Here is an 18,282-nt window from a genome sequence, read left to right as displayed (position 1 = left end):
AAAATATGCAGAGCAGATCCAAAATATATTCTTTATAATTCTTTATATAAAAATTAGTGTTGTTTGCTTAAAGTCCAATGGCAAAGATTTGGGCAATTGCTACAGTATGCTTTAGAGTCCAGGCATTTTCATGTTGGAGGACAGTGTGAAATGAATGCAATGAACTATTGCCATTCACTTTTTCAGTTCATAACAGAACTTTATTATCCATTATGATCTCTATCTTAGTAGCGGCTATGTAGCCTCTAGGCTAGTGCTTTTCCTGGACATATGGTGGACCCATAGTAAGGGGCATAACTTGTACTCAGTAAGCATACAGTAGGATATATACTGTATGCACTGTAAAGAGAACTTTACCTTGATGCCCAGGCTTCTGGGCATAAATGTTAGCCTTGCAGCCTAGTCTGGTTAATAAGACATGTATTAGGCTGCCGACGACATAAACTTAGTTCTCAACAAACCTAGCAAGATTAGACCTTGTTGTGCTTTAAATATAAAATGACCGTTTTTGTTTATCGATATGCAACTATGACTGACGCTCTTAATCCAAGCTTAAGTATCAAAGATCCAGATAAACCTGGCTCAGGAAAACTTGTGAAACCTCAAAAAGTTGTTAGTCAAGACAAGAATGGCTCCTCTGATAATGCCTTCTGCTGTTATTCCATGATTGCAGTCCTGCCCCACACCCCTTATACACCCTCCCTGGCTGTGTAAAATGAGTCTCTCATATCAGCCTTTTTATTGCTACCCAGTGTAAAAGTCTCTCTGCTATACGTAGGGTTACACAGTTATCAATGGCATGTGCCTACCTGTACAATAGCACTTCAATAACAACAAACAATAAGGGAATATGTTCAGCTTCACTGTTCTTTGAAGGTAAAAAAAATTGATTGGCTAATGACAAAGGAAGTAAGTAGACTTTATTTGATACATCTTAAAAAATTGAGTGCAGCCATACATGATTTCGTACTAATTACGGTAGAGCCACATGCTGGAGATACTACAGGTACATATACAGTAATATTCTTGAATGTTGGTCACTTCAGCTCCCACCCCTAGGGATACCCAAGTGTTTCAAAATCTGCATGAAACACACCAGCAAGAAAGGGCAGACTGCTTTATAGTGGCTCATTATCAAGATGATCTGATCGATATCATTCTGTGAATATGTATCATTGCCAAAACTAGAATCCTCATTTTGCGAGAACACCAAATTCCATAGCATAAAACTTATCTTCAAATCTCTGATAAGTGCGTAGAGAAACTGTACACTGGATTTTCAAAGCAGCTCCATATTTTAAGATGGTGGCACATCCCTTCAAATGTACATGAACATAGGTCTTCTAGAAAATGTAAGTAACTACAATCATTAACGTAAGTTTAACTGTTCAGTGTTCAAATTAAATAAATAGATATTTACGTGCATCCTTATCATATTCCTACTCTGCTAGGAGAACAGCGATGAATCAAGATAATACACAAAAATGACAATGAATGATGGCAATACTGTATAAGTTTGTTAAGGAAATGTTTGATATTGTTTAGCTACAGTATAGGTCTCCATTTTAAATCTTATAATCAAGGTATGTACAACCACTTCTATCACCTTAGATCTTCAAATTTTTGTTTCACAAGTCAACCTTTGTTGCTCCTAACATTGATTTATCTCTTCAAAAAGAGATAAAAGTTATTTTTGAGGTTTACATCATTCTGAACTTCAGAGACAAAAACGCGAAACAACAATGAACAAATACCGCCCGGCTATAAAACAAACTCAAACAATTGTACAGCTTAGCAAAACATTGATCTGTTAGGAGTGTAAACACAGAACTCTTAAACTTTGAAATTCCTCATATATACTGATTTGTTACATGCAATAGGTGTTATGTACAGTAATCAGTGCCTGGTATCCAAGTGTGGCCATTACTGAAATAATATAGTGGGTGAGGTCTACCATAATGGAAGGAGAATTTATCTTTTAAAATGGGTTATCTATTTGATGATTTCTTACAGGTCAGATTAGGAGAAAAGTGGTACACTGAAGATCTTAATAAAAAAACTTCAAATAACCACCAAGGTTGTTAGAAAGAGGCAAATAACTTTGACAAGAAAATTGCATTTTCATCTCAATCTTGAGGGTCATCAATACTACTGCCCGCCAACTATATATGCTAGCAATTCAGAACAAGATCGGCCAAGATTAAACAAACATTTTACTGCTGTGACTCTTAATGTAGTTATCCACAGTGAGATGCTTTATTTGTCTAGTTTAACAATTCCTGAATGTCTGTGAAAAAGTAGAAGAATCAGAACCTCCAGGACTTTACTTAAATTGAAAATTTCTAGTAATTTTGAGACCAACACTGGTGACCTTTAATGATGAAGGTTGAACTTTAATTGTGATGCAGATACGGTCCACATAAATTTTAAAGTACTTAAAAGAGAAAGTGACTTTCTTCATTTGTAATTTTATATTTATATCAATTGCAGATCTAGTAGGTAAGAATCAGCATTAGAATTTAATCCTCATTGCCAAGAGCACTGATAATTCAACTGAAGCAGCTACTGTAGGGTTAACGCTAACCACAGACTTTGCTAACCTATATCACTTACAAAAACATACATGTAGTTTCTTCCTAAGTGGTAGATTTGGAAGGAGGTGTAAAGGGTGGTGCCCAGGGAGCGAGGGCGCAGTGCTAAAAAATTCCAGTGTGTAGTAAGGTAGATGGGAAAGTGCAGATGTGGAGTGGGAGACAGGTAAGAGAGGAGCGAAGTAAATACATTAATATAATATAAAACAAGTAATAACAAATAATAATTAGTTTTATATAGCGCAGAATCCACCAAAAGTTGCTCAATACAGGTGAAGACAAAAAGACAGAATAGTTTTGACAAAATTCAGAGTAAAAAAAGCCACTGTGAACATAACCAGAAGGTCTAATTTTGAAAACTTCTGGAGATGATATTCATCATATTACTATGTTCAATATTTCAGATAGCACTCTACTCTAGATAATGATAATCTGTACATAAACAAGAAGTCTGAGCTCTGATATATGGCTGTAGTCAAGGTAAAGAGACTGTACTCTATTGGGTGAGACCTAAGACAATATTACATTGCTGAAATTAATACAACTAGTCTGGTGAATATTCTATCCCAATTGACATGTGGTCTCTAACTTGCTTAGGCCTATAAAGCAGATTAGCCTGTTTATTCCTTCAGGGTTAACTTCACATTGTGTGTCCCACACCAGACATTTCCATTACCTCCTAAATTTCCAGAACGTCCATCACCTAGGTACTAAGCTCTTTGTGATATCATTTTCATCCAAGATAACAAGAATTCCATCATAATGTACTCCTAGCTTTCATCAGGAAAGCTAGGAACACATAGATTGGAATATTCAAGTGATGTTACCATGTTCCAATGAACTAATCAAAGCAAGATGTTTTTTTTTTTTTTAAAGTTTTCTCTATTTATTAAAATGTGTATTTTCTGGGATGGAGATTGCTGTTATAAATGCTGAATCTAAAATATTGAAGCTCCTTACATCATCTAATGATGGCAGGGACTATCCAGTGTTAATTTACACAGTCAGCTCCTAGACATGACAAGGATATCTCAAACAGAACAACATCTATAAACTGTTTGGGGAAGTTGCTCTTCATGAAGATCTTACTGTACATTGTAAGCTATTTAAGGATGATAGGGTTTGTATCTCCTTTCATATATACCTACAATCACAATGGCATTGATGGCAAGTTATAAACTTTGCCTTAGCCTAATTCACTTAGGCCAGACTCATAATGCAGTATGTTCTACATCTTTACAGTTTGATGATCTGGTGGGCTAGGGTGGGATGGGGATGCAGGGAGCAATCACTTGATCAACTGAGTGGTGTATGTTCCTCTCGCTCATTAGATTATGACCGAGCTAGTACTACTGTAGTAGGCCTAAGTATAACAATCTTTCCAGCTTCTTGCCTTTATAATCATATGATACATACAATGTGACATTCATTGGAAACACTTTTGGTATAAACCTGGTAGTGCTTGCCTCACCTTAATTCATATTGTTGGTTCAGTCAAATGCAACATTAACATAGACAAAGTTAGTTTTTCTTGTAATAATAGACTGACGGTGATAATACACGTACAGTGAAATAGATAACAAAGCTACAAAGGCCTAACAAGTAACATTAGGCTACTCAACCCTTTACAACCATTACTATAATAGTGTTAGTAACTTAGCCTACATTTGATTTATAAGTGACTGTAATGTTATGTATCTGAAACTAAAAGCTGTTGGCATATCCTGTGGTTTCAATTTGCGTTTGGCTAAAAGTTCACATAGAAGTGCATATTTACACATCACTTACACTTCAAGTATACGGTCACCACGTAGTATTCCAGCAAGGTCAGCAGCGCCTCCTTCCAGCACTGCACTAACATGTTGAAGGGGGGCGTATAATTCCCCATTGATGCTCTTCAGTTGTCCACCTTCGCTTACTTGTCCCCTTACATTAAAGCCAAAACCAGAGTCACTTTTGTGTATTGTGACAATTCTTGGTTCGTTGGAGTATCCAGGTCTCAGTTTCCGGTTCTTTTCTTCCTCGGCCATATTTATGTTGCGTTGTATTACTTAAAGCTTAGGATTTCTAATATAGCATAGCTTTACAGTAGGTAAGCATACGATGTTATGAACTGTACAGTTTACAGAAATCGGCCTAATCTGCCGTACAATGCTAATGCATGGTGTTAGACCACAGCTGTGGCTAGCGGTCTGTAAAAAGAGGGCGTATGACATGTTTGTGCAAAGAAATAAGGAATACTTTATAAGAAATGTCACACACACGAGTAAAATTAAAGCAGACTAGTACGTGATAGAGGATAAAGTGGGAGTAAAGAAGGCAAGCAAATAAATATTTCAGACTGGAAGCGTAAACTAAAAGTAGACAAAGGTAAAAATACTGTCAGCAAGAGGAAGGGGAAGCTAACTCAACCAGGAAGTTGTCCCAGCCCTGGCAAAACTACCCTTCCAGGAGTACCTAGCCATACAAAATAAAAATTACAAAGTCCCTTCCCGGTGACTGGGCTGTTCTCCGGAAGTACTTTACTTCCGGAATTTGACTCACCTGGACCAGATGTGAATGAAGTATTTTATAAAAGAGGTACTGTCGGGGTGATTGAATCCAACATCCATGAATGAAGGAGGAATCCGGGATCCTACCCCAGAAAAAGGTGATAATTTAGAAGACAAATGTTGCATTCTTAGGCATATTTAAATTATATGTTAGGTCTATAGAAGTAGCCCCAAATGCAACTTCCGTTTGGCTTATAAATACACTTTGTATAAGGTTAAAAAAGGAAGGGAGTTTTAGTCTTCCTGACAGAATGCAAAAATCAACCATCTGAACCATTTCCCCCGGCTGACCATCGGAGGTCGGGAGCCATGGCCCATCCGCCCCCCCCCCCCCCGCCCTCTCTGTGCATACCAATGGGTGGCATTATGACAAACAAATGAGTAAAGGTATACAACAAACCTCAAAAGTTATTTATCCCAGTAAATGTAAATTATGTACCAGGGGCCTAGTGCACGAAACTGATCTTGTGAGCCACATATCTAGGGTGAAACTTTGTATCCAATCCTCGGACCGCAATACCCACAGAACGGAAATATTATATCAGCCTAGCTAAGATGATGTGAACTGAATTATTAGGAAGTTCTCAATGCGCACTTTACATCTGGTATGTTGAAATAGGATAAAGCTATCACAAATGGTACTTATAATATACATAATCTCCGAATCACCGGTCATTCATCACTAAATTCGTAGTCTCAGCTGTTTTCACTGGCCATGATACTGAAAACATTGTTCCGATGAATGCCAAGTGACACAAGAAAGGCAGCCATCAGTGATATGGCAAAATCTAAGGATGAGTGTAACTTGGGCCGGTGAACGGTAAAATATGCCACTCTGTCCTTCCCGCCTAATTGCTGCGGCACCAAACAAAATTGAAAGGTCTGCTGTATAGACCCCAACTATAACACGCTATCATGGAAAAGTTCAATTGAGATTACGTAATCGACCTGCCATGGTCGTAAAATGACCTCTTTTTACCAATTAGTCTGCAACGCCTGCCACATAGTTTTTCTTGTATGAGGGTCTTTGTGTGAACGCTGTATGATTAACTACACTGTAGACATATTTCCACACAGTGTTTACACAAAGAGCCTACTGGTGTTAAGAAGATATGCAGGCTAATTGTAGAGCCTTAGGTCGATTTACGACCGTGGCAGATCGATTACGTAATCACGAAACTTTCCTAGCTATAAGCGAGTTCAGAGTTTGCATTGCGCAATGGAGGTCAAGAGGTCAAATAAGAATACTCTCGTTGCGACGAGAGTTGTATGCTCGCGTACCCACGTTAACTTAATGAGCACTTACAGTAAACATTAGAAATAGCATAATTTACGTCTAAATTTACTCTGTTTTTTTCGCTTTGGGATGGATATTCCTACAAGTTTGGAAGAGTTTAAACTTTGGAAAGTTGACAGACTGAAGGAATTTGTAAAGAAACGAAAGTTGAAGATGAATGGCCGGAACGGAAGAGTTGGTTGCTTTAGCGTATGCTGCCGTTCAGATGAACATTGCTGAAGTTAATAAAGCAGATGCGCGAAATGAAAGGCAGATGACTACGCATCGGTACTTCAGGTTGAAAGAAAGACCATGCCCGATCCTCTTTCGGATTTACCACTTGCATGGGAAGGCGAAATTTAAATGAAAAAATGGCCGCCTTGCATGTACATTGATATTGCGCATTATTTTACCAGTATTGATAACATTGAACTGAAGCAAAGACTGATGATGGACTATAAAGATGGTAAAGTCTTCAGCTATTTAGAGTCTGGGTGGCTCAGGGAAATATTTTACAATGCCATTACTGCCGAGTCAAGGTTGTGCTTTCTAAAGGCAGAGTGTACACCATCGCAGCGTATTAATAATATTCCTTGGAATGACCCCTGGAAATCCCCCCCCCACTATTATTTTTTATAATGTTCTTCTCCCCCCCCCAAAAAAAAAAATATATTTATTATTTTTTTTTTCGAACAAATTGAACCCACCCTATAAGAGGACAAACAAAAACGAATGACAGCGAATGACCTAATGACAATTGAATTTGTACAGGGTTAATTATCATTCGCGAATGACAGCGAATGACAACGAATAACAACGAAGGACGGTGGTGAGTGGATATAAGAGGGATAAGAGAGAAGAGGTCCCACCTTTATGATCAGTCTGGGAAAAGAACCTCCGCCAGGGAGGCGACCGTCCCCTTGCCCTGGGGGGGGGGGTAATAAAAACAATAATTTTTATACAGCAACAATTTTTTTTTCAATTCCCCTAAGTTCACTGGTTAAAATCCCACAGGACAAGTCAAACATCTTGCTCAAGAATTTACCGAAAACACCGGTCACAGTCGCAAAATGTCAACTCGAATTTTTGCGATTTAAACCCCAATTTTCCGATTTTTTTGCGTGGCTTTACTATACCCACAAAGTCTGAACTGTGATATCCGGTTGAAGCAAATATCTGTGCTGTCATTTACTTTCATTCGTTTTAGTCAACGCAATTTTTTAGTGTGTAGGCCTACAACATATTGTCATCGTTATGTGTAACGCAATTGTCATTTGTGTTAGTAACACCCCCCTATAAGTAGTAGGAATATGCCAAGAATAAGCTTAAAAATGAAGAGAACTAATATTTCTTAATATGAAAAACCATGTAGTTGCAACTACAAGATACCAATGCCTCTACTATGCAGTGTTCGTTGATGGACGTAAAAGCAACGAGTATGAGGATAGGTTATGTAGGCCTATTTAGATCTACAGTTCTGTCAGTGTCACTGTTAGTATTTTAGACTCGAGTTGCTTACGATATTCTCTAAAAAACAGTTCAGGCTCATAATGACAAACAAAAGGGCAAAATAGTTTGTTTCATGCTATATTTTAAATTCATTTCCGAAAATTATCAGTTAGAACTTCCGCGAAGCATTAAGACACCCGCAACCACGTAAGGTCGCGTAACCCATACGAAGGATACAGTCACATATACTCCTTTTTCCCGTTCATAGGCCTATATCAGACTAACTATTTCACGTGCGATACGGACCTGTGTTCCATTATATTCAATATTATAATGAAGTAGTTTCAGTCAATTTATACACGTTTTTAAGTCGTAAACACACCGAAATATGCACTAAAAATAAATTCCGAACGTCGCAGTAACCCATTCTTAGTGCGATTATCGTTATGAAAAGCTGTCATTGTTTACGTTTTCCGAGGATTCAATTCTCAGTTGACCTGACCCCAAGTGAGAATCGGGCATGCGCACTCGTAACTCTGAACTCGCTTATTGCGTGCAATACTTGGAGCCAACAATTAAAGCAGGACGGCGCTTTCTGGGGTTTCGCTTTACTGAATATACAATAATGGAATGAAATGCAACGTAGGTTGAGAACCGATTAAAATTTTGAATTCCAATTATGGAAGTTTCAGGGGTAAGGCTGCTCAAAATTGTCACCCCACTTCACCTACAAAAAACTAAAATGGTACTCGCATGGTTCTATGGGAGTATAACCGCGACTGATTATGTAAACCGAACACTGCATAAGAGAACGGTGCTGAAAATACACATAATGTCGAGAATAACAAGACGGGACAGATCCTGCCCCTGGATTGCATAGCCTACTGCGGCTAATATGAAAATATCCGGTATCGCCTAGGCATCAATTTTGAACATGCCAGTTGAATTTTTTTAAATAGAGGATTTTAATGACAATCAATCCGCACTGGAAGTAAACAACGTAAACAAAGCGGCGCACTTTATAGACATAGAGCCTTTATAGTTGCACAGTGACATAACCAGGATTTCAAAGTAAACTTTCTGGGAGGAGATGGCAAATTATAAATCACCGGTCTTACAGTTAGGAGGGTCATGAACTTTTAGGTTAATTAGAGCCAACATGTAGAAGCCTACCAAGGATTTAGGTGACGTGTGGCCAGGTTTATGTTCGCTAGGCTGACTCTAATGTCGGAGAAGGGAGGGTCCTCCCCCAGAAGGGATGAAAGATTAGGCATGGGCTGAGGCAGTGTATAGACAAAAAGTTGAGTGTATGATTAGATCTGAGGCAATGTTGTGGTAATTAATATAGGCTACTCTTTAATTTATGTGTGAGTTGAAAAGGGCTCAGGCTACACCTAGAAGGGTAGTCTAAGTCAACAGAATGGAAAAAAAATATAAACCCGCCAGATTATTGCACCCGATTGATGATAGAGTGAGGATTTATGGTACTCTTCCCCCTTGCGCACACCTATGAAGTGAAGAGTGATCAAAAAGTGATCATGAGCTTGCCTTTATTTCTTGATGACCAAACTCCCTTATAAGGGGATACCTGTTGATGCTTTAGTGTGCCATGCCTACTGGTGAAGGCTGCGGTATTTGGGTTAGTAATTTGATGGATAAACGTAGGAATGCCGGGTATTTTGTTCAATTGTTCGAGAAGTATATGCCTATGGAGTTTCCCAAAGGAACTCTGTCTGAGGCGAATGTAATTGCTTTCACTTTTGCTAAATGACTCCCATGTTTGTGCAAAAGTGCAGGTATTCCGTGCTGGTTTATTTCCCTGAAACAATGCTAATACAGAATTGTTACCATAAAAATGGTAAAGTGGTTGCGACGAAAAGATAGTCTTTGCTTCGTTGCGAACTTGGCTCAGTTGTCACACTGCACAGCACTGTCGATGTCAAAGAGATTTAAAATCCATATAAACTTTGCATAGCTAGTCGCTTCTCTCGACCAATCAGAATGGAGAACACTCTTTGTAACCAATCATATCACTGATGCGGCAAGTTTAAAACACGAACAACACAAACGTGCATACATCCACTCGCATAGTATTGTTCAGAAAGATATTTCGCAAACAGGTATCGTCTGCTCCTAAAACACATCATTTCTTGTCCGTTTCAAGCTCCAACTCTTCAACTGACGCCGTAAAAATGTCTCTCGCAAACCAAATATACTACTCTGATAAATATTACGACGATAAATTTGAATACAGGTATAAATATATGTTCGATATCTTTGCATTTTTCGATCAACGTGTTCGACGTCTCAGCTGTGACTAACGTTAGTGTTAGTAGTTAGACTACGTTCCCTTGTAAGCTACTCAAGCTATTGCAGCCTAACCGGTAAATTGCAAGGCCTAGGTTGTAACGAGTGATTGTAAACTACGTTAGGCCTATATCTAGTTTTAACTTATAGCCTAGATAGCGGTTGTGACGATCTCACTGTTTGAGCTCAGTGGCTTAGTTTTATACTTCAGCTATGCAATTACATCGATGGCTTGACCAGAATGTGCCAGAAATTTTAAGAATTAGCCTAGCCTATATTTGTAAAGTTTCATAGGGCCTAGGCCTAGTCAAACTGCTCGAAGCAATTTAAAACTGTGTTGAAGTTCAGTGAGAATGATACCGCTCTATTCAATTTTTGTATCAATATTCAATATTTTTATTGAGTTATCTGTTGTTAAAAGTGTTGAGCTGAATAAAATTTACTAGATTTAAATAAAAAAGTCAGCAGATTCTTCAATCAAAATTTGAAAGCCTTGCCAAACAGTTTTTTTTCTTTTTTTTTGTTTACGACCGTTAGGCCTATGCTTACTTTTACCTTCGTGGCTAACCTGACTTAAGTCCCTGCTCTTGTATTTTCCCCCGTCTTACTGATCAATGTAGCTTGCGAAATTGTGTCATTTTCTTCCATTTCAATGAATAAACAGGTGTTTTCAGATCTTTCCTCCGTGGAATTGTAAAAAGTGTATGACACAAGTATAGGCCACATGTGTAGACTGTTTTGTTTACATAAATTTGTGTAATGAACATGCTGACATGACCGGGCCCAGTTAGAATTTGCGGTAAATCGTTCGCGCCATAAGGGCAACAGAAAAGAAATTTCTATATTTCGATTGCAGCAGCTTTTCTTCATTAAACCCACCTGGCGAGAGTGCATTTAAAATAAGAAACATTGAATCTACTCGGGAACTTTGATTTCCAAAATTCATCAGGACATCATCAGGATTAAAGGACACATCAATTGCAGTGTCTTACAGTGCAGCTAAATATATGAAGGCCTAAGACATGAAAATTTAGGAGACATGCAAAGTTACCTTACACCACCATGATACCATTATTTGGGAGGAAGAGTTTCCTTAAACTTTTAACCTGGGCACACCCAAAAAACGGCTTAGCAGCCTAAGCTCAGAGCTGATAAAAAAGCCTTTAAGAGTAATGGATCACTATAACATTCACATAAATTTGAAAACTGACATCTGTTGACTTCACATAAATTGCTTATAAAGTTAGTAAGTTTGGCTCGTTAGCATTGGTTTGATAAAATTTCTAAACTCCTTGAGCTTAATAGCATACAGTAATGCCTTTCCAACTTGGTTTATTGGATTGGCTAAAACTTAATTACCATGGTGAAAAACAGTGCCTCATGTTCATTGTGAAAGATTGTGTGATTTACTTCAAATTCAACATGGCTTCCTGTTTTCATCTTGAAATAACACAGTTTGTAAACTTTTAATGAATTAGTAGATGAAGCAACCTAGCTCTTAATGAGGCCAAGTTTTTGAATATTCTAAGTACAGTAAAGCCTCTCACCCAGTCAGATTTGCATAATGAATTTTAACCAACATTGATTGCATACAGTAGCTCAAACACATTTGCTACTTTTTATTGTTCAGTAATAATGTAAAATCTCTGGAATTAGGTTAACTTTCTAGCTGTAGCAAGTATATTTTCTGTGGGTTGTGTACCCAGTGCACTTATTGAACAGTAGGTACAAAAGTCTTAGAAACATCTGAGAAACAACTCCTTCTTCTTGACTTAGCATATCTTCATAAAAACATCAGCAATCAAACTATTATGCTGAGGGAAGGCACTGGTTTTCAGGTTTTCAAGGGTTTTCCAAAGTAACATTTATTTTGCTGCAAAGCCTACAAAACCATTCATCAGACCACATATCATTCATCGGCTGTGTTGTTTTGTCTAAATTTTGTACTTAGTCAAACCACAATTTAGGTTACTAATTCTGCCAAGAGCGGTCACACTCCGCACCCACTTTCTCTTTCAACATGGAGCTTTATTTATTCAACTTGAATCTTTTTTGGTTTTGATTTCAGACATGTGCAGCTACCTAAAGAACTCAGTAAAAAAGTTCCAAAATCCCATCTCATGTCAGAACAAGAATGGAGAAACCTTGGTGTACAACAAAGTGTAGGATGGATCCATTATATGGTGCATGAGCCAGGTTTGTACTAATTTATATTACTGTAGCTTTTGACCTATTTTAAACATTTTCAATACCAAGTATGAAATTTGCAAGATTAAATTTTCAGGTTGATAAAACTTTGTTAGTCCTATTTTGCAGTTGTTCATTTGTTATTTCAAAGTACAGTACCCATAAGAGTAACCTTATGAGAACATAATTATTATAATAAGATAATTCCCCCCCCCCCCCAAAAAAAAGTTTTTATTGCTCAGTGAAAGAGAGAGCAGTCAACTTTGAAAGAAAGATGTGCTCCTGTCAAAAATGGAGGCAATGCAAATGCAATCTAGCTAAAGGAAAATCATTTACTATAACAGATACTGTAAATATGCAATGAAAATCTATTTTTGGTTGCAGTGGCAAACATGAAAAGAAATTTTTGTTTAAAAATTGTCTGCACACGTGTTGACTTGTTCAGTATTACTCATATCACAAAGATACCTGAACTGTTAGAGTATTACACTCCTCACAGTTTTGTCATGAATCAATTCTAAAAACCTAAAGGTAATTTGCTTTCTCCTCAGAACCTCACATACTGCTGTTTAGAAGACAAATTAAGAAGAATCCATTATCAGAAGTACACAATAATCAACAAAAGTGTAACTGAGGATGCTTTAAAGTGGACTAAAATGGAAACTGACATTGGTTTTCTATTTCTATGGACATATATGTTTTCTTCCCTGGCATGGACAAGGAGGCCATTGGTGGAATCTTGCAAGAAAAAAGCCAAACTTTGGATGAATGCTTTTGAAATCAATTGAAGTACAAGTTTGTGATGTTTGGAACTTCTTTTCCAGTGCATGGCTGTCAACATTCTTGAAAGCTTGGATATTCATAATTTCACTTATTGCTTCTCAGTTAGACTGGCTCAGACAGTGATTGCTTCTCAGTTAGACTGGCTCAGACAGTGGTGTACTGTTTGTGTAATTATATTACTTGATGGATGACCTGTACCACTGGATTTTTAGTTGTGCCCAACAAGATCAGAAAAGATGTTACATTGTCACAATTGCTGTATTTCAAGAATGCTTTACAAACTTCATTTTTCACAGTAAAAGGTTAACACTGCAACTTCCATTACTTTACCAATTGTAATAGCTGGTGCCTTATGCCTCAAAGTACTGTGCATGTAAATAACCTGAGGTCAGTGACAAAGTTCCTTCTATTCAAGTTTTCTTTAAATTTTTGACTAGGAAATCTGGAGTATGTGAGTGTCACATCAGGTTCTGTTAAATACTTTAAGTTAGAAAGCGAGGAAAAATGGTAGAATTCAAAAGAGGATTTCTGTTATACTAATTTACAATATATTCAGTTATGTTCAGTTCACAGACACAGAGTGATTAGGTTTGGTCTTTGGGCAAATACGATGGTGATATCAATCCTCATCATATTAATATGAACTCAATTTTCCATAAATCTACTTTCACATTGAATTGTATTCTAGTAATTATAGTATCATTGACCTTGAAAAAGTTAACTGCTTTTGTACATGAGCTGCCTCTCTGCAACCGTATTAAATACCAATGTAGAGTGCCAGCTCCTTGTATGTTCTCACAAGAGTCTTAGCTCATTTCGTACCCGTCAAGTACTATGCTTTCCCCAATCGCCAGGTGTTCTACTTCTTTTCAATGTAAAAGGTCTCGGCAGATATGACTGAGTTTTTTCGATTTTGATGAAGATTTTCTATCTTTACTTTACAGCATGTAAGTGAGAATTCATCAGAATAATTCCAAAGCTAACCATAGTTATTTTTGGTAGCATAAAAAAAGAAGAAATATTTATTGTCAGTCCTGTGGGAACTAGCCTTTCCCATTTTGGGCATTTTTTTTCTCATTAAATTGTCAATGAAGAAAAGAAAGTATAACACAATTTTTCAATGTTTAAAGAAAACACTGAAGTGATCTGTTTATGACACATATTTTTATCATTAGAACATTTTGTCATTTCTTGTAGGATATTTCTCTGCAGGATGGATAAAAAGTTAAAAACAAAGTAATTGATCAACCGATGCCAATCCAAGACTCTTTGGGGTCTGTTTTATCAGCTATTCCTGTTTTAATAGGAAATTGTGGAAACTTTCTGTCTTTAAAGTCAAAAACACCTTCTCATATCATTTTGTATAGAGGTGTTATGTGCATGAATCTGACAAAAGCAAAGTGAATGTCATCATGGCAATTCAGCTGATAGTTTTTTTTTGAAATTTCATTTTCAGAAAAAATTAATATTTCTCAAAAAAAAGTTGATGAAATTCTACTAAAGAGAACCTCGACAGTTAAGCAAAATTTCAATGTTTCAGTTTTCAAGGGTACATCAACAGGAAGATTATAATAGGAAAATAAAGTTGATTTAGTTAGGGAGAAGGTACCAAGTAGGCTTTTCATGGAACAGTTTCTTTTACATATTAGTCACTGGAGTATCAATTCAGAACAGAATTCAATTGACTTTTGTCAACTGAAGTCAATTAAATTGTAGTATTGCATTCTAAGATATGCTCATTTGATTTATGCTTTACTGCTTTGATTCAGGTAGATTATTGTCTTAATAGGTGGGTGGCTTGGTAGTGGAAGGAGTTGAGGGTGGGGGGGGGGCTATGGTGGTGTGGCCTGTAGAGTTAAGCTAAGGAAAAGTCTTTGTACATATGATATTGTTAAATACAAAATGTAACTGGCATATCAATAATATCAATTTTCTGTCTGTTTCTCTCCTCTGTTTCCGGTGGACTTCAGTGATGCATTAAGTCTTCATGTACTTTCCTTCAATAGTCAAGTATAGCTCTAACCAAAGACAGCAATGACTGGAACTTAAAAAACATAGCATATTTCAGTTTTGAGTAAACTTTGACGACCATTGAGATACTGTGACAACCATTCTTTAGCTCAAATGGGATGTATTATGTATTTGCTAATTCATCTTATTTCTGAAAACTTTCCAACACTTTATGGGAACATTAGCAAAAGCCTGATTGAAATGACAATTTCTTGATTATTTGAAATGAGGGCTGAACACACGAATGAGGACATGTGTACAACCTTAAACATCCAATATTAGTGTTTTATAAATAGCTAGAACCCATTAATTTGGGAAATTCTTCTGAGGATGGCAGTTTGAAATATTTGATATGTGACCGTTGCTTTCACTGTCTAGCATATTTGTGTGTAATACTGTTGACCCTTAGAGCACGGCAATTTTGTTGTATTTCAGTTATGAAATATAATTCAAATGAATTTCTGATAGGTCGGGTTGATAAATATCATATATACAGCTGATAAATACCCTATATGTATGTATTCCACCAATTCTAGCTTCACTCATTGAATGAAAGTTGGAGAGAGAAGTTTCTCTGAAACTGGTAATTGAAAGGCAAAAAAGGTAAAGCAAAAGCAAAATCCAGTGTGCATATATTACTTTTTAACTTCTTTTATTTGTTTTGGCAAGCATTTTCAATGATGCTGAAACTATTTACAAACTTTACAACTATATATCTCTTTGAGTTCAAGTTCATGCATGGATGTGACATTTCCTTCTCGGCTTCAAGAACCCCTCATCAGTCCGAAACCTCTACAATAAGAGGAACAACAAATTCAGAGTGCCTTATTCCAAGAGAGTGACTCGGGTATTTACGTTTGTTTACAGTTACATTCTCAGGCCTGTGTGTCCCAGGACCCGGCTTATTTGTATTATCTCCTGGCATTGTATGTCTTCCTAACATTGAGTAAAGAGGCTTTTTGCTCCTAGTAACATCTGGATGTACTGCATCATGACTTCCTGGACCCGGTGCTTTTGCTACATCTTCTAAATATCCTCCTACAGTTGGTCTCCCAGTCATGGAATAACTTGGGTATGACTTCTTGTTGGGTACTCTACTTCCAAGTAAAATGGGTAGAGAGTACTTGTTTGCTGCCGGTTGTTGATCACGCTTTCGATACCGAGTGCGTGTCCTCATTGAGTAGGAGGGAGCATGGCGTTCACCTTGAGGATGAACCTTTTCTGGACTGTAAGCGTATGGCGAAGGGGTAATAAATGTATCTGTGAATTAAATGAAAAAAAAAACAATAAATCAAAACCATCGATGTGGAGATAGCTCGTGTCCCAATTATCAAATGTTCTTTTTTGCTGCATAATAATTTCTCACGAATATGAACATGTAACAGGTACTAACTCCTGGAAGCAGACTAATACCTTATGGGAGATCAAATTGGAATAATTTAACATTCTCTGGCAGAAATATCTCTCAGCACACATATCTTACATCAACAGCGAACTTTAGACTCTGAAGAGAATGTTAAACATTGGACAAAGACCTTAGTCAGAAACATTGATCAATGAGAAATATCAATAACAAGTATAAGGGTATGAAGATGGCCAAACAAAGATACAAATGTGTCCATGTATAATAACAAGTTTACAAACTTGAAGCTACCACGATGCAACATTAATAATAACTTCAATAAATATGTATTGAAAAAGGTACATATATTTATATAACAATTAAATAAATTCAGTGCTTACTTGGATCTTTTTGTCTTGCAAGGATAGAGTATGCTGGTGTACCATCCTTTCCATGCCTGGTGTAACGTGGGTTTGGGAAATGTCCTGGCCCAGGACTACAGTCTTGTCCAAACACTGAAGGAGAACAAAAAGGAAAAACAGTTATTTTCTAATATTATATTTTTTAATGTGTTCAGCATTGAATATATTGTCAGTGCTACTTTGACACAAATGTAAGGTTGAATTACAGTCAAATAACTTGTGCTTCTATTAATATCCATTGAAATATTTTGGACTTATTTGTTAATCAGTCCACAGAGGCTAAGGTCTAAATTTAAAGAAGCTTTTTATCTACAGTGAAACTCAAACTGAAGCAATTTTTATTGCATGTAAGTTTTAATGATGAAAATGTTATAATAATAATAACAAACAGCATGTGCTGTTAGGAAAAATAAATGCCAAAAAACCTACAATATTATTCATACTCCTGTTTTATGGTTATTTTACTTTCTGAAGGAAAGTTAATAGCATGTATCAAATATATTTACATAAAAAAACTCACTTTCATTTTCTGCCCTCTTGCCAAAAGAATATGCTGGTTTCATATGCTTTGAGAAGTCATGTTTGTTGTAGCCACATGTTGAAGGTAATCCATATCTTCCAGGGCCTGGACCTGTGTAAATAAAAAGTTATGAACATAATTTGCTATATAGGCAAGGTGTGCTAAAATGAGATTAATGAAACAATTTGACACTAAAGATGAGAGTTGTTTTCTTAGAATCATAAATATGAGGATGGTATGTTTCTATATTAACCCTGCTACTGAAGTGATCTGCTGAACTGACTTGTTGTCTGGCATTAATGCTGAGTCTATCATGGTTCAGATTTATTTCAGGAAAAGAAAAGTCTATGGGCATAAACTCCTCATAGTCACACAATAGTTGAACATTTGCTTGCCTATATAGCCTAGGTAATATATATGCATGTTCGGTATGTAATCAGCAAATCAAAGGCTTATTTAATTAAACTTAGGTATGGAAATGTAATCCAACGCGAGAGCAAATTTTAAGCAATTAATACTTTTAGTAATAGCCTAACTTAACTTTTGTAGCCTAGGCTAAAGTTATCCTGAAGTTGAATAAGACCAAAAAAAAACGTACCTCTTTCCCTTGCAGCTATGATTGGTTTTTCTGTTGTTAAAGGTTCTTCATACGGTGATCGAATTTGTTTTTCCTTTTTTGTTTCCTTTTTTGTAGTTTTTTCTGCCATGGTGTTTCAAACTGTTAGAAAATTAAAATCTTGATCGAATCAAAAACGCTTGTCAAGGAAGATGACTTTGGACCGGACTGACTACTGACCACACCGGCTCAACAAGTTTATAAATATGTTGTAATTTTGTTGACAT

General features: G+C 36.7%; 3 protein-coding genes across 3 annotated transcripts in view; 1 reads left to right on the top strand and 2 right to left on the bottom strand.

The window, feature by feature from the left end:
* Positions 1-4,737, bottom strand: part of LOC139979096 (sorting nexin-27-like) — a 66,157-nt gene extending 61,420 nt beyond the window's left edge. The window contains exon 1 of the mRNA XM_071989764.1: positions 4,380-4,737. Within this exon, the coding sequence (XP_071845865.1) occupies positions 4,380-4,621 (242 nt within the window). The 5' untranslated portion in view covers positions 4,622-4,737. The remainder of the gene's footprint in view (positions 1-4,379) is intronic.
* A 5,194-nt stretch (positions 4,738-9,931) lies between these two features.
* Positions 9,932-14,524, top strand: LOC139979110 (cyclin-dependent kinases regulatory subunit-like). Its single transcript, XM_071989790.1, has 3 exons — positions 9,932-10,122; positions 12,244-12,371; positions 12,914-14,524. The coding sequence occupies exons 1-3, from the start codon at positions 10,061-10,063 to the stop codon at positions 12,994-12,996; spliced, it is 273 nt and encodes a 90-aa protein (XP_071845891.1). The 5' UTR covers positions 9,932-10,060; the 3' UTR covers positions 12,997-14,524.
* Positions 14,525-15,788: 1,264 nt separating this feature from the next.
* On the bottom strand, positions 15,789-18,277 carry LOC139979108 (ciliary microtubule associated protein 1A-like). The gene is made up of 4 exons (XM_071989788.1): positions 18,038-18,277; positions 17,440-17,550; positions 16,899-17,012; positions 15,789-16,415 (listed from the first exon to the last, which is right to left on the bottom strand). The coding sequence occupies exons 1-4, from the start codon at positions 18,144-18,146 to the stop codon at positions 15,934-15,936; spliced, it is 816 nt and encodes a 271-aa protein (XP_071845889.1). The 5' UTR covers positions 18,147-18,277; the 3' UTR covers positions 15,789-15,933.
* Positions 18,278-18,282: the final 5 nt, after the last annotated feature.

The sequence above is a fragment of the Apostichopus japonicus genome, chromosome 13 (assembly GCF_037975245.1).
Source record: "Apostichopus japonicus isolate 1M-3 chromosome 13, ASM3797524v1, whole genome shotgun sequence".
In the NCBI taxonomy this organism is placed as follows: Eukaryota; Metazoa; Echinodermata; class Holothuroidea; order Aspidochirotida; family Stichopodidae; genus Apostichopus; species Apostichopus japonicus.
Note: the sequence above shows the minus strand (reverse complement) of the source record. Positions and strands in the feature narration are given on the sequence as shown.

Bases quoted from the DNA above. Each gene is read 5' to 3' on its own strand.
- LOC139979108 (XM_071989788.1), bottom strand. From the start codon at position 18,146: ATGGCAGAAAAAACTACAAAAAAGGAAACAAAAAAGGAAAAACAAATT. The intron at 17,551-18,037 runs GTACGTTTTTTT...TTATTTACACAG, and splicing joins CATAGCTGCAAGGGAAAGAG to GTCCAGGCCCTGGAAGATAT. The intron at 17,013-17,439 runs GTGAGTTTTTTT...GTTCTCCTTCAG, and splicing joins CAAGAGGGCAGAAAATGAAA to TGTTTGGACAAGACTGTAGT.
- LOC139979110 (XM_071989790.1), top strand. From the start codon at position 10,061: ATGTCTCTCGCAAACCAAATATACTACTCTGATAAATATTACGACGAT. The intron at 10,123-12,243 runs GTATAAATATAT...TTTTGATTTCAG, and splicing joins GACGATAAATTTGAATACAG to ACATGTGCAGCTACCTAAAG. The intron at 12,372-12,913 runs GTTTGTACTAAT...CTTTCTCCTCAG, and splicing joins TTATATGGTGCATGAGCCAG to AACCTCACATACTGCTGTTT.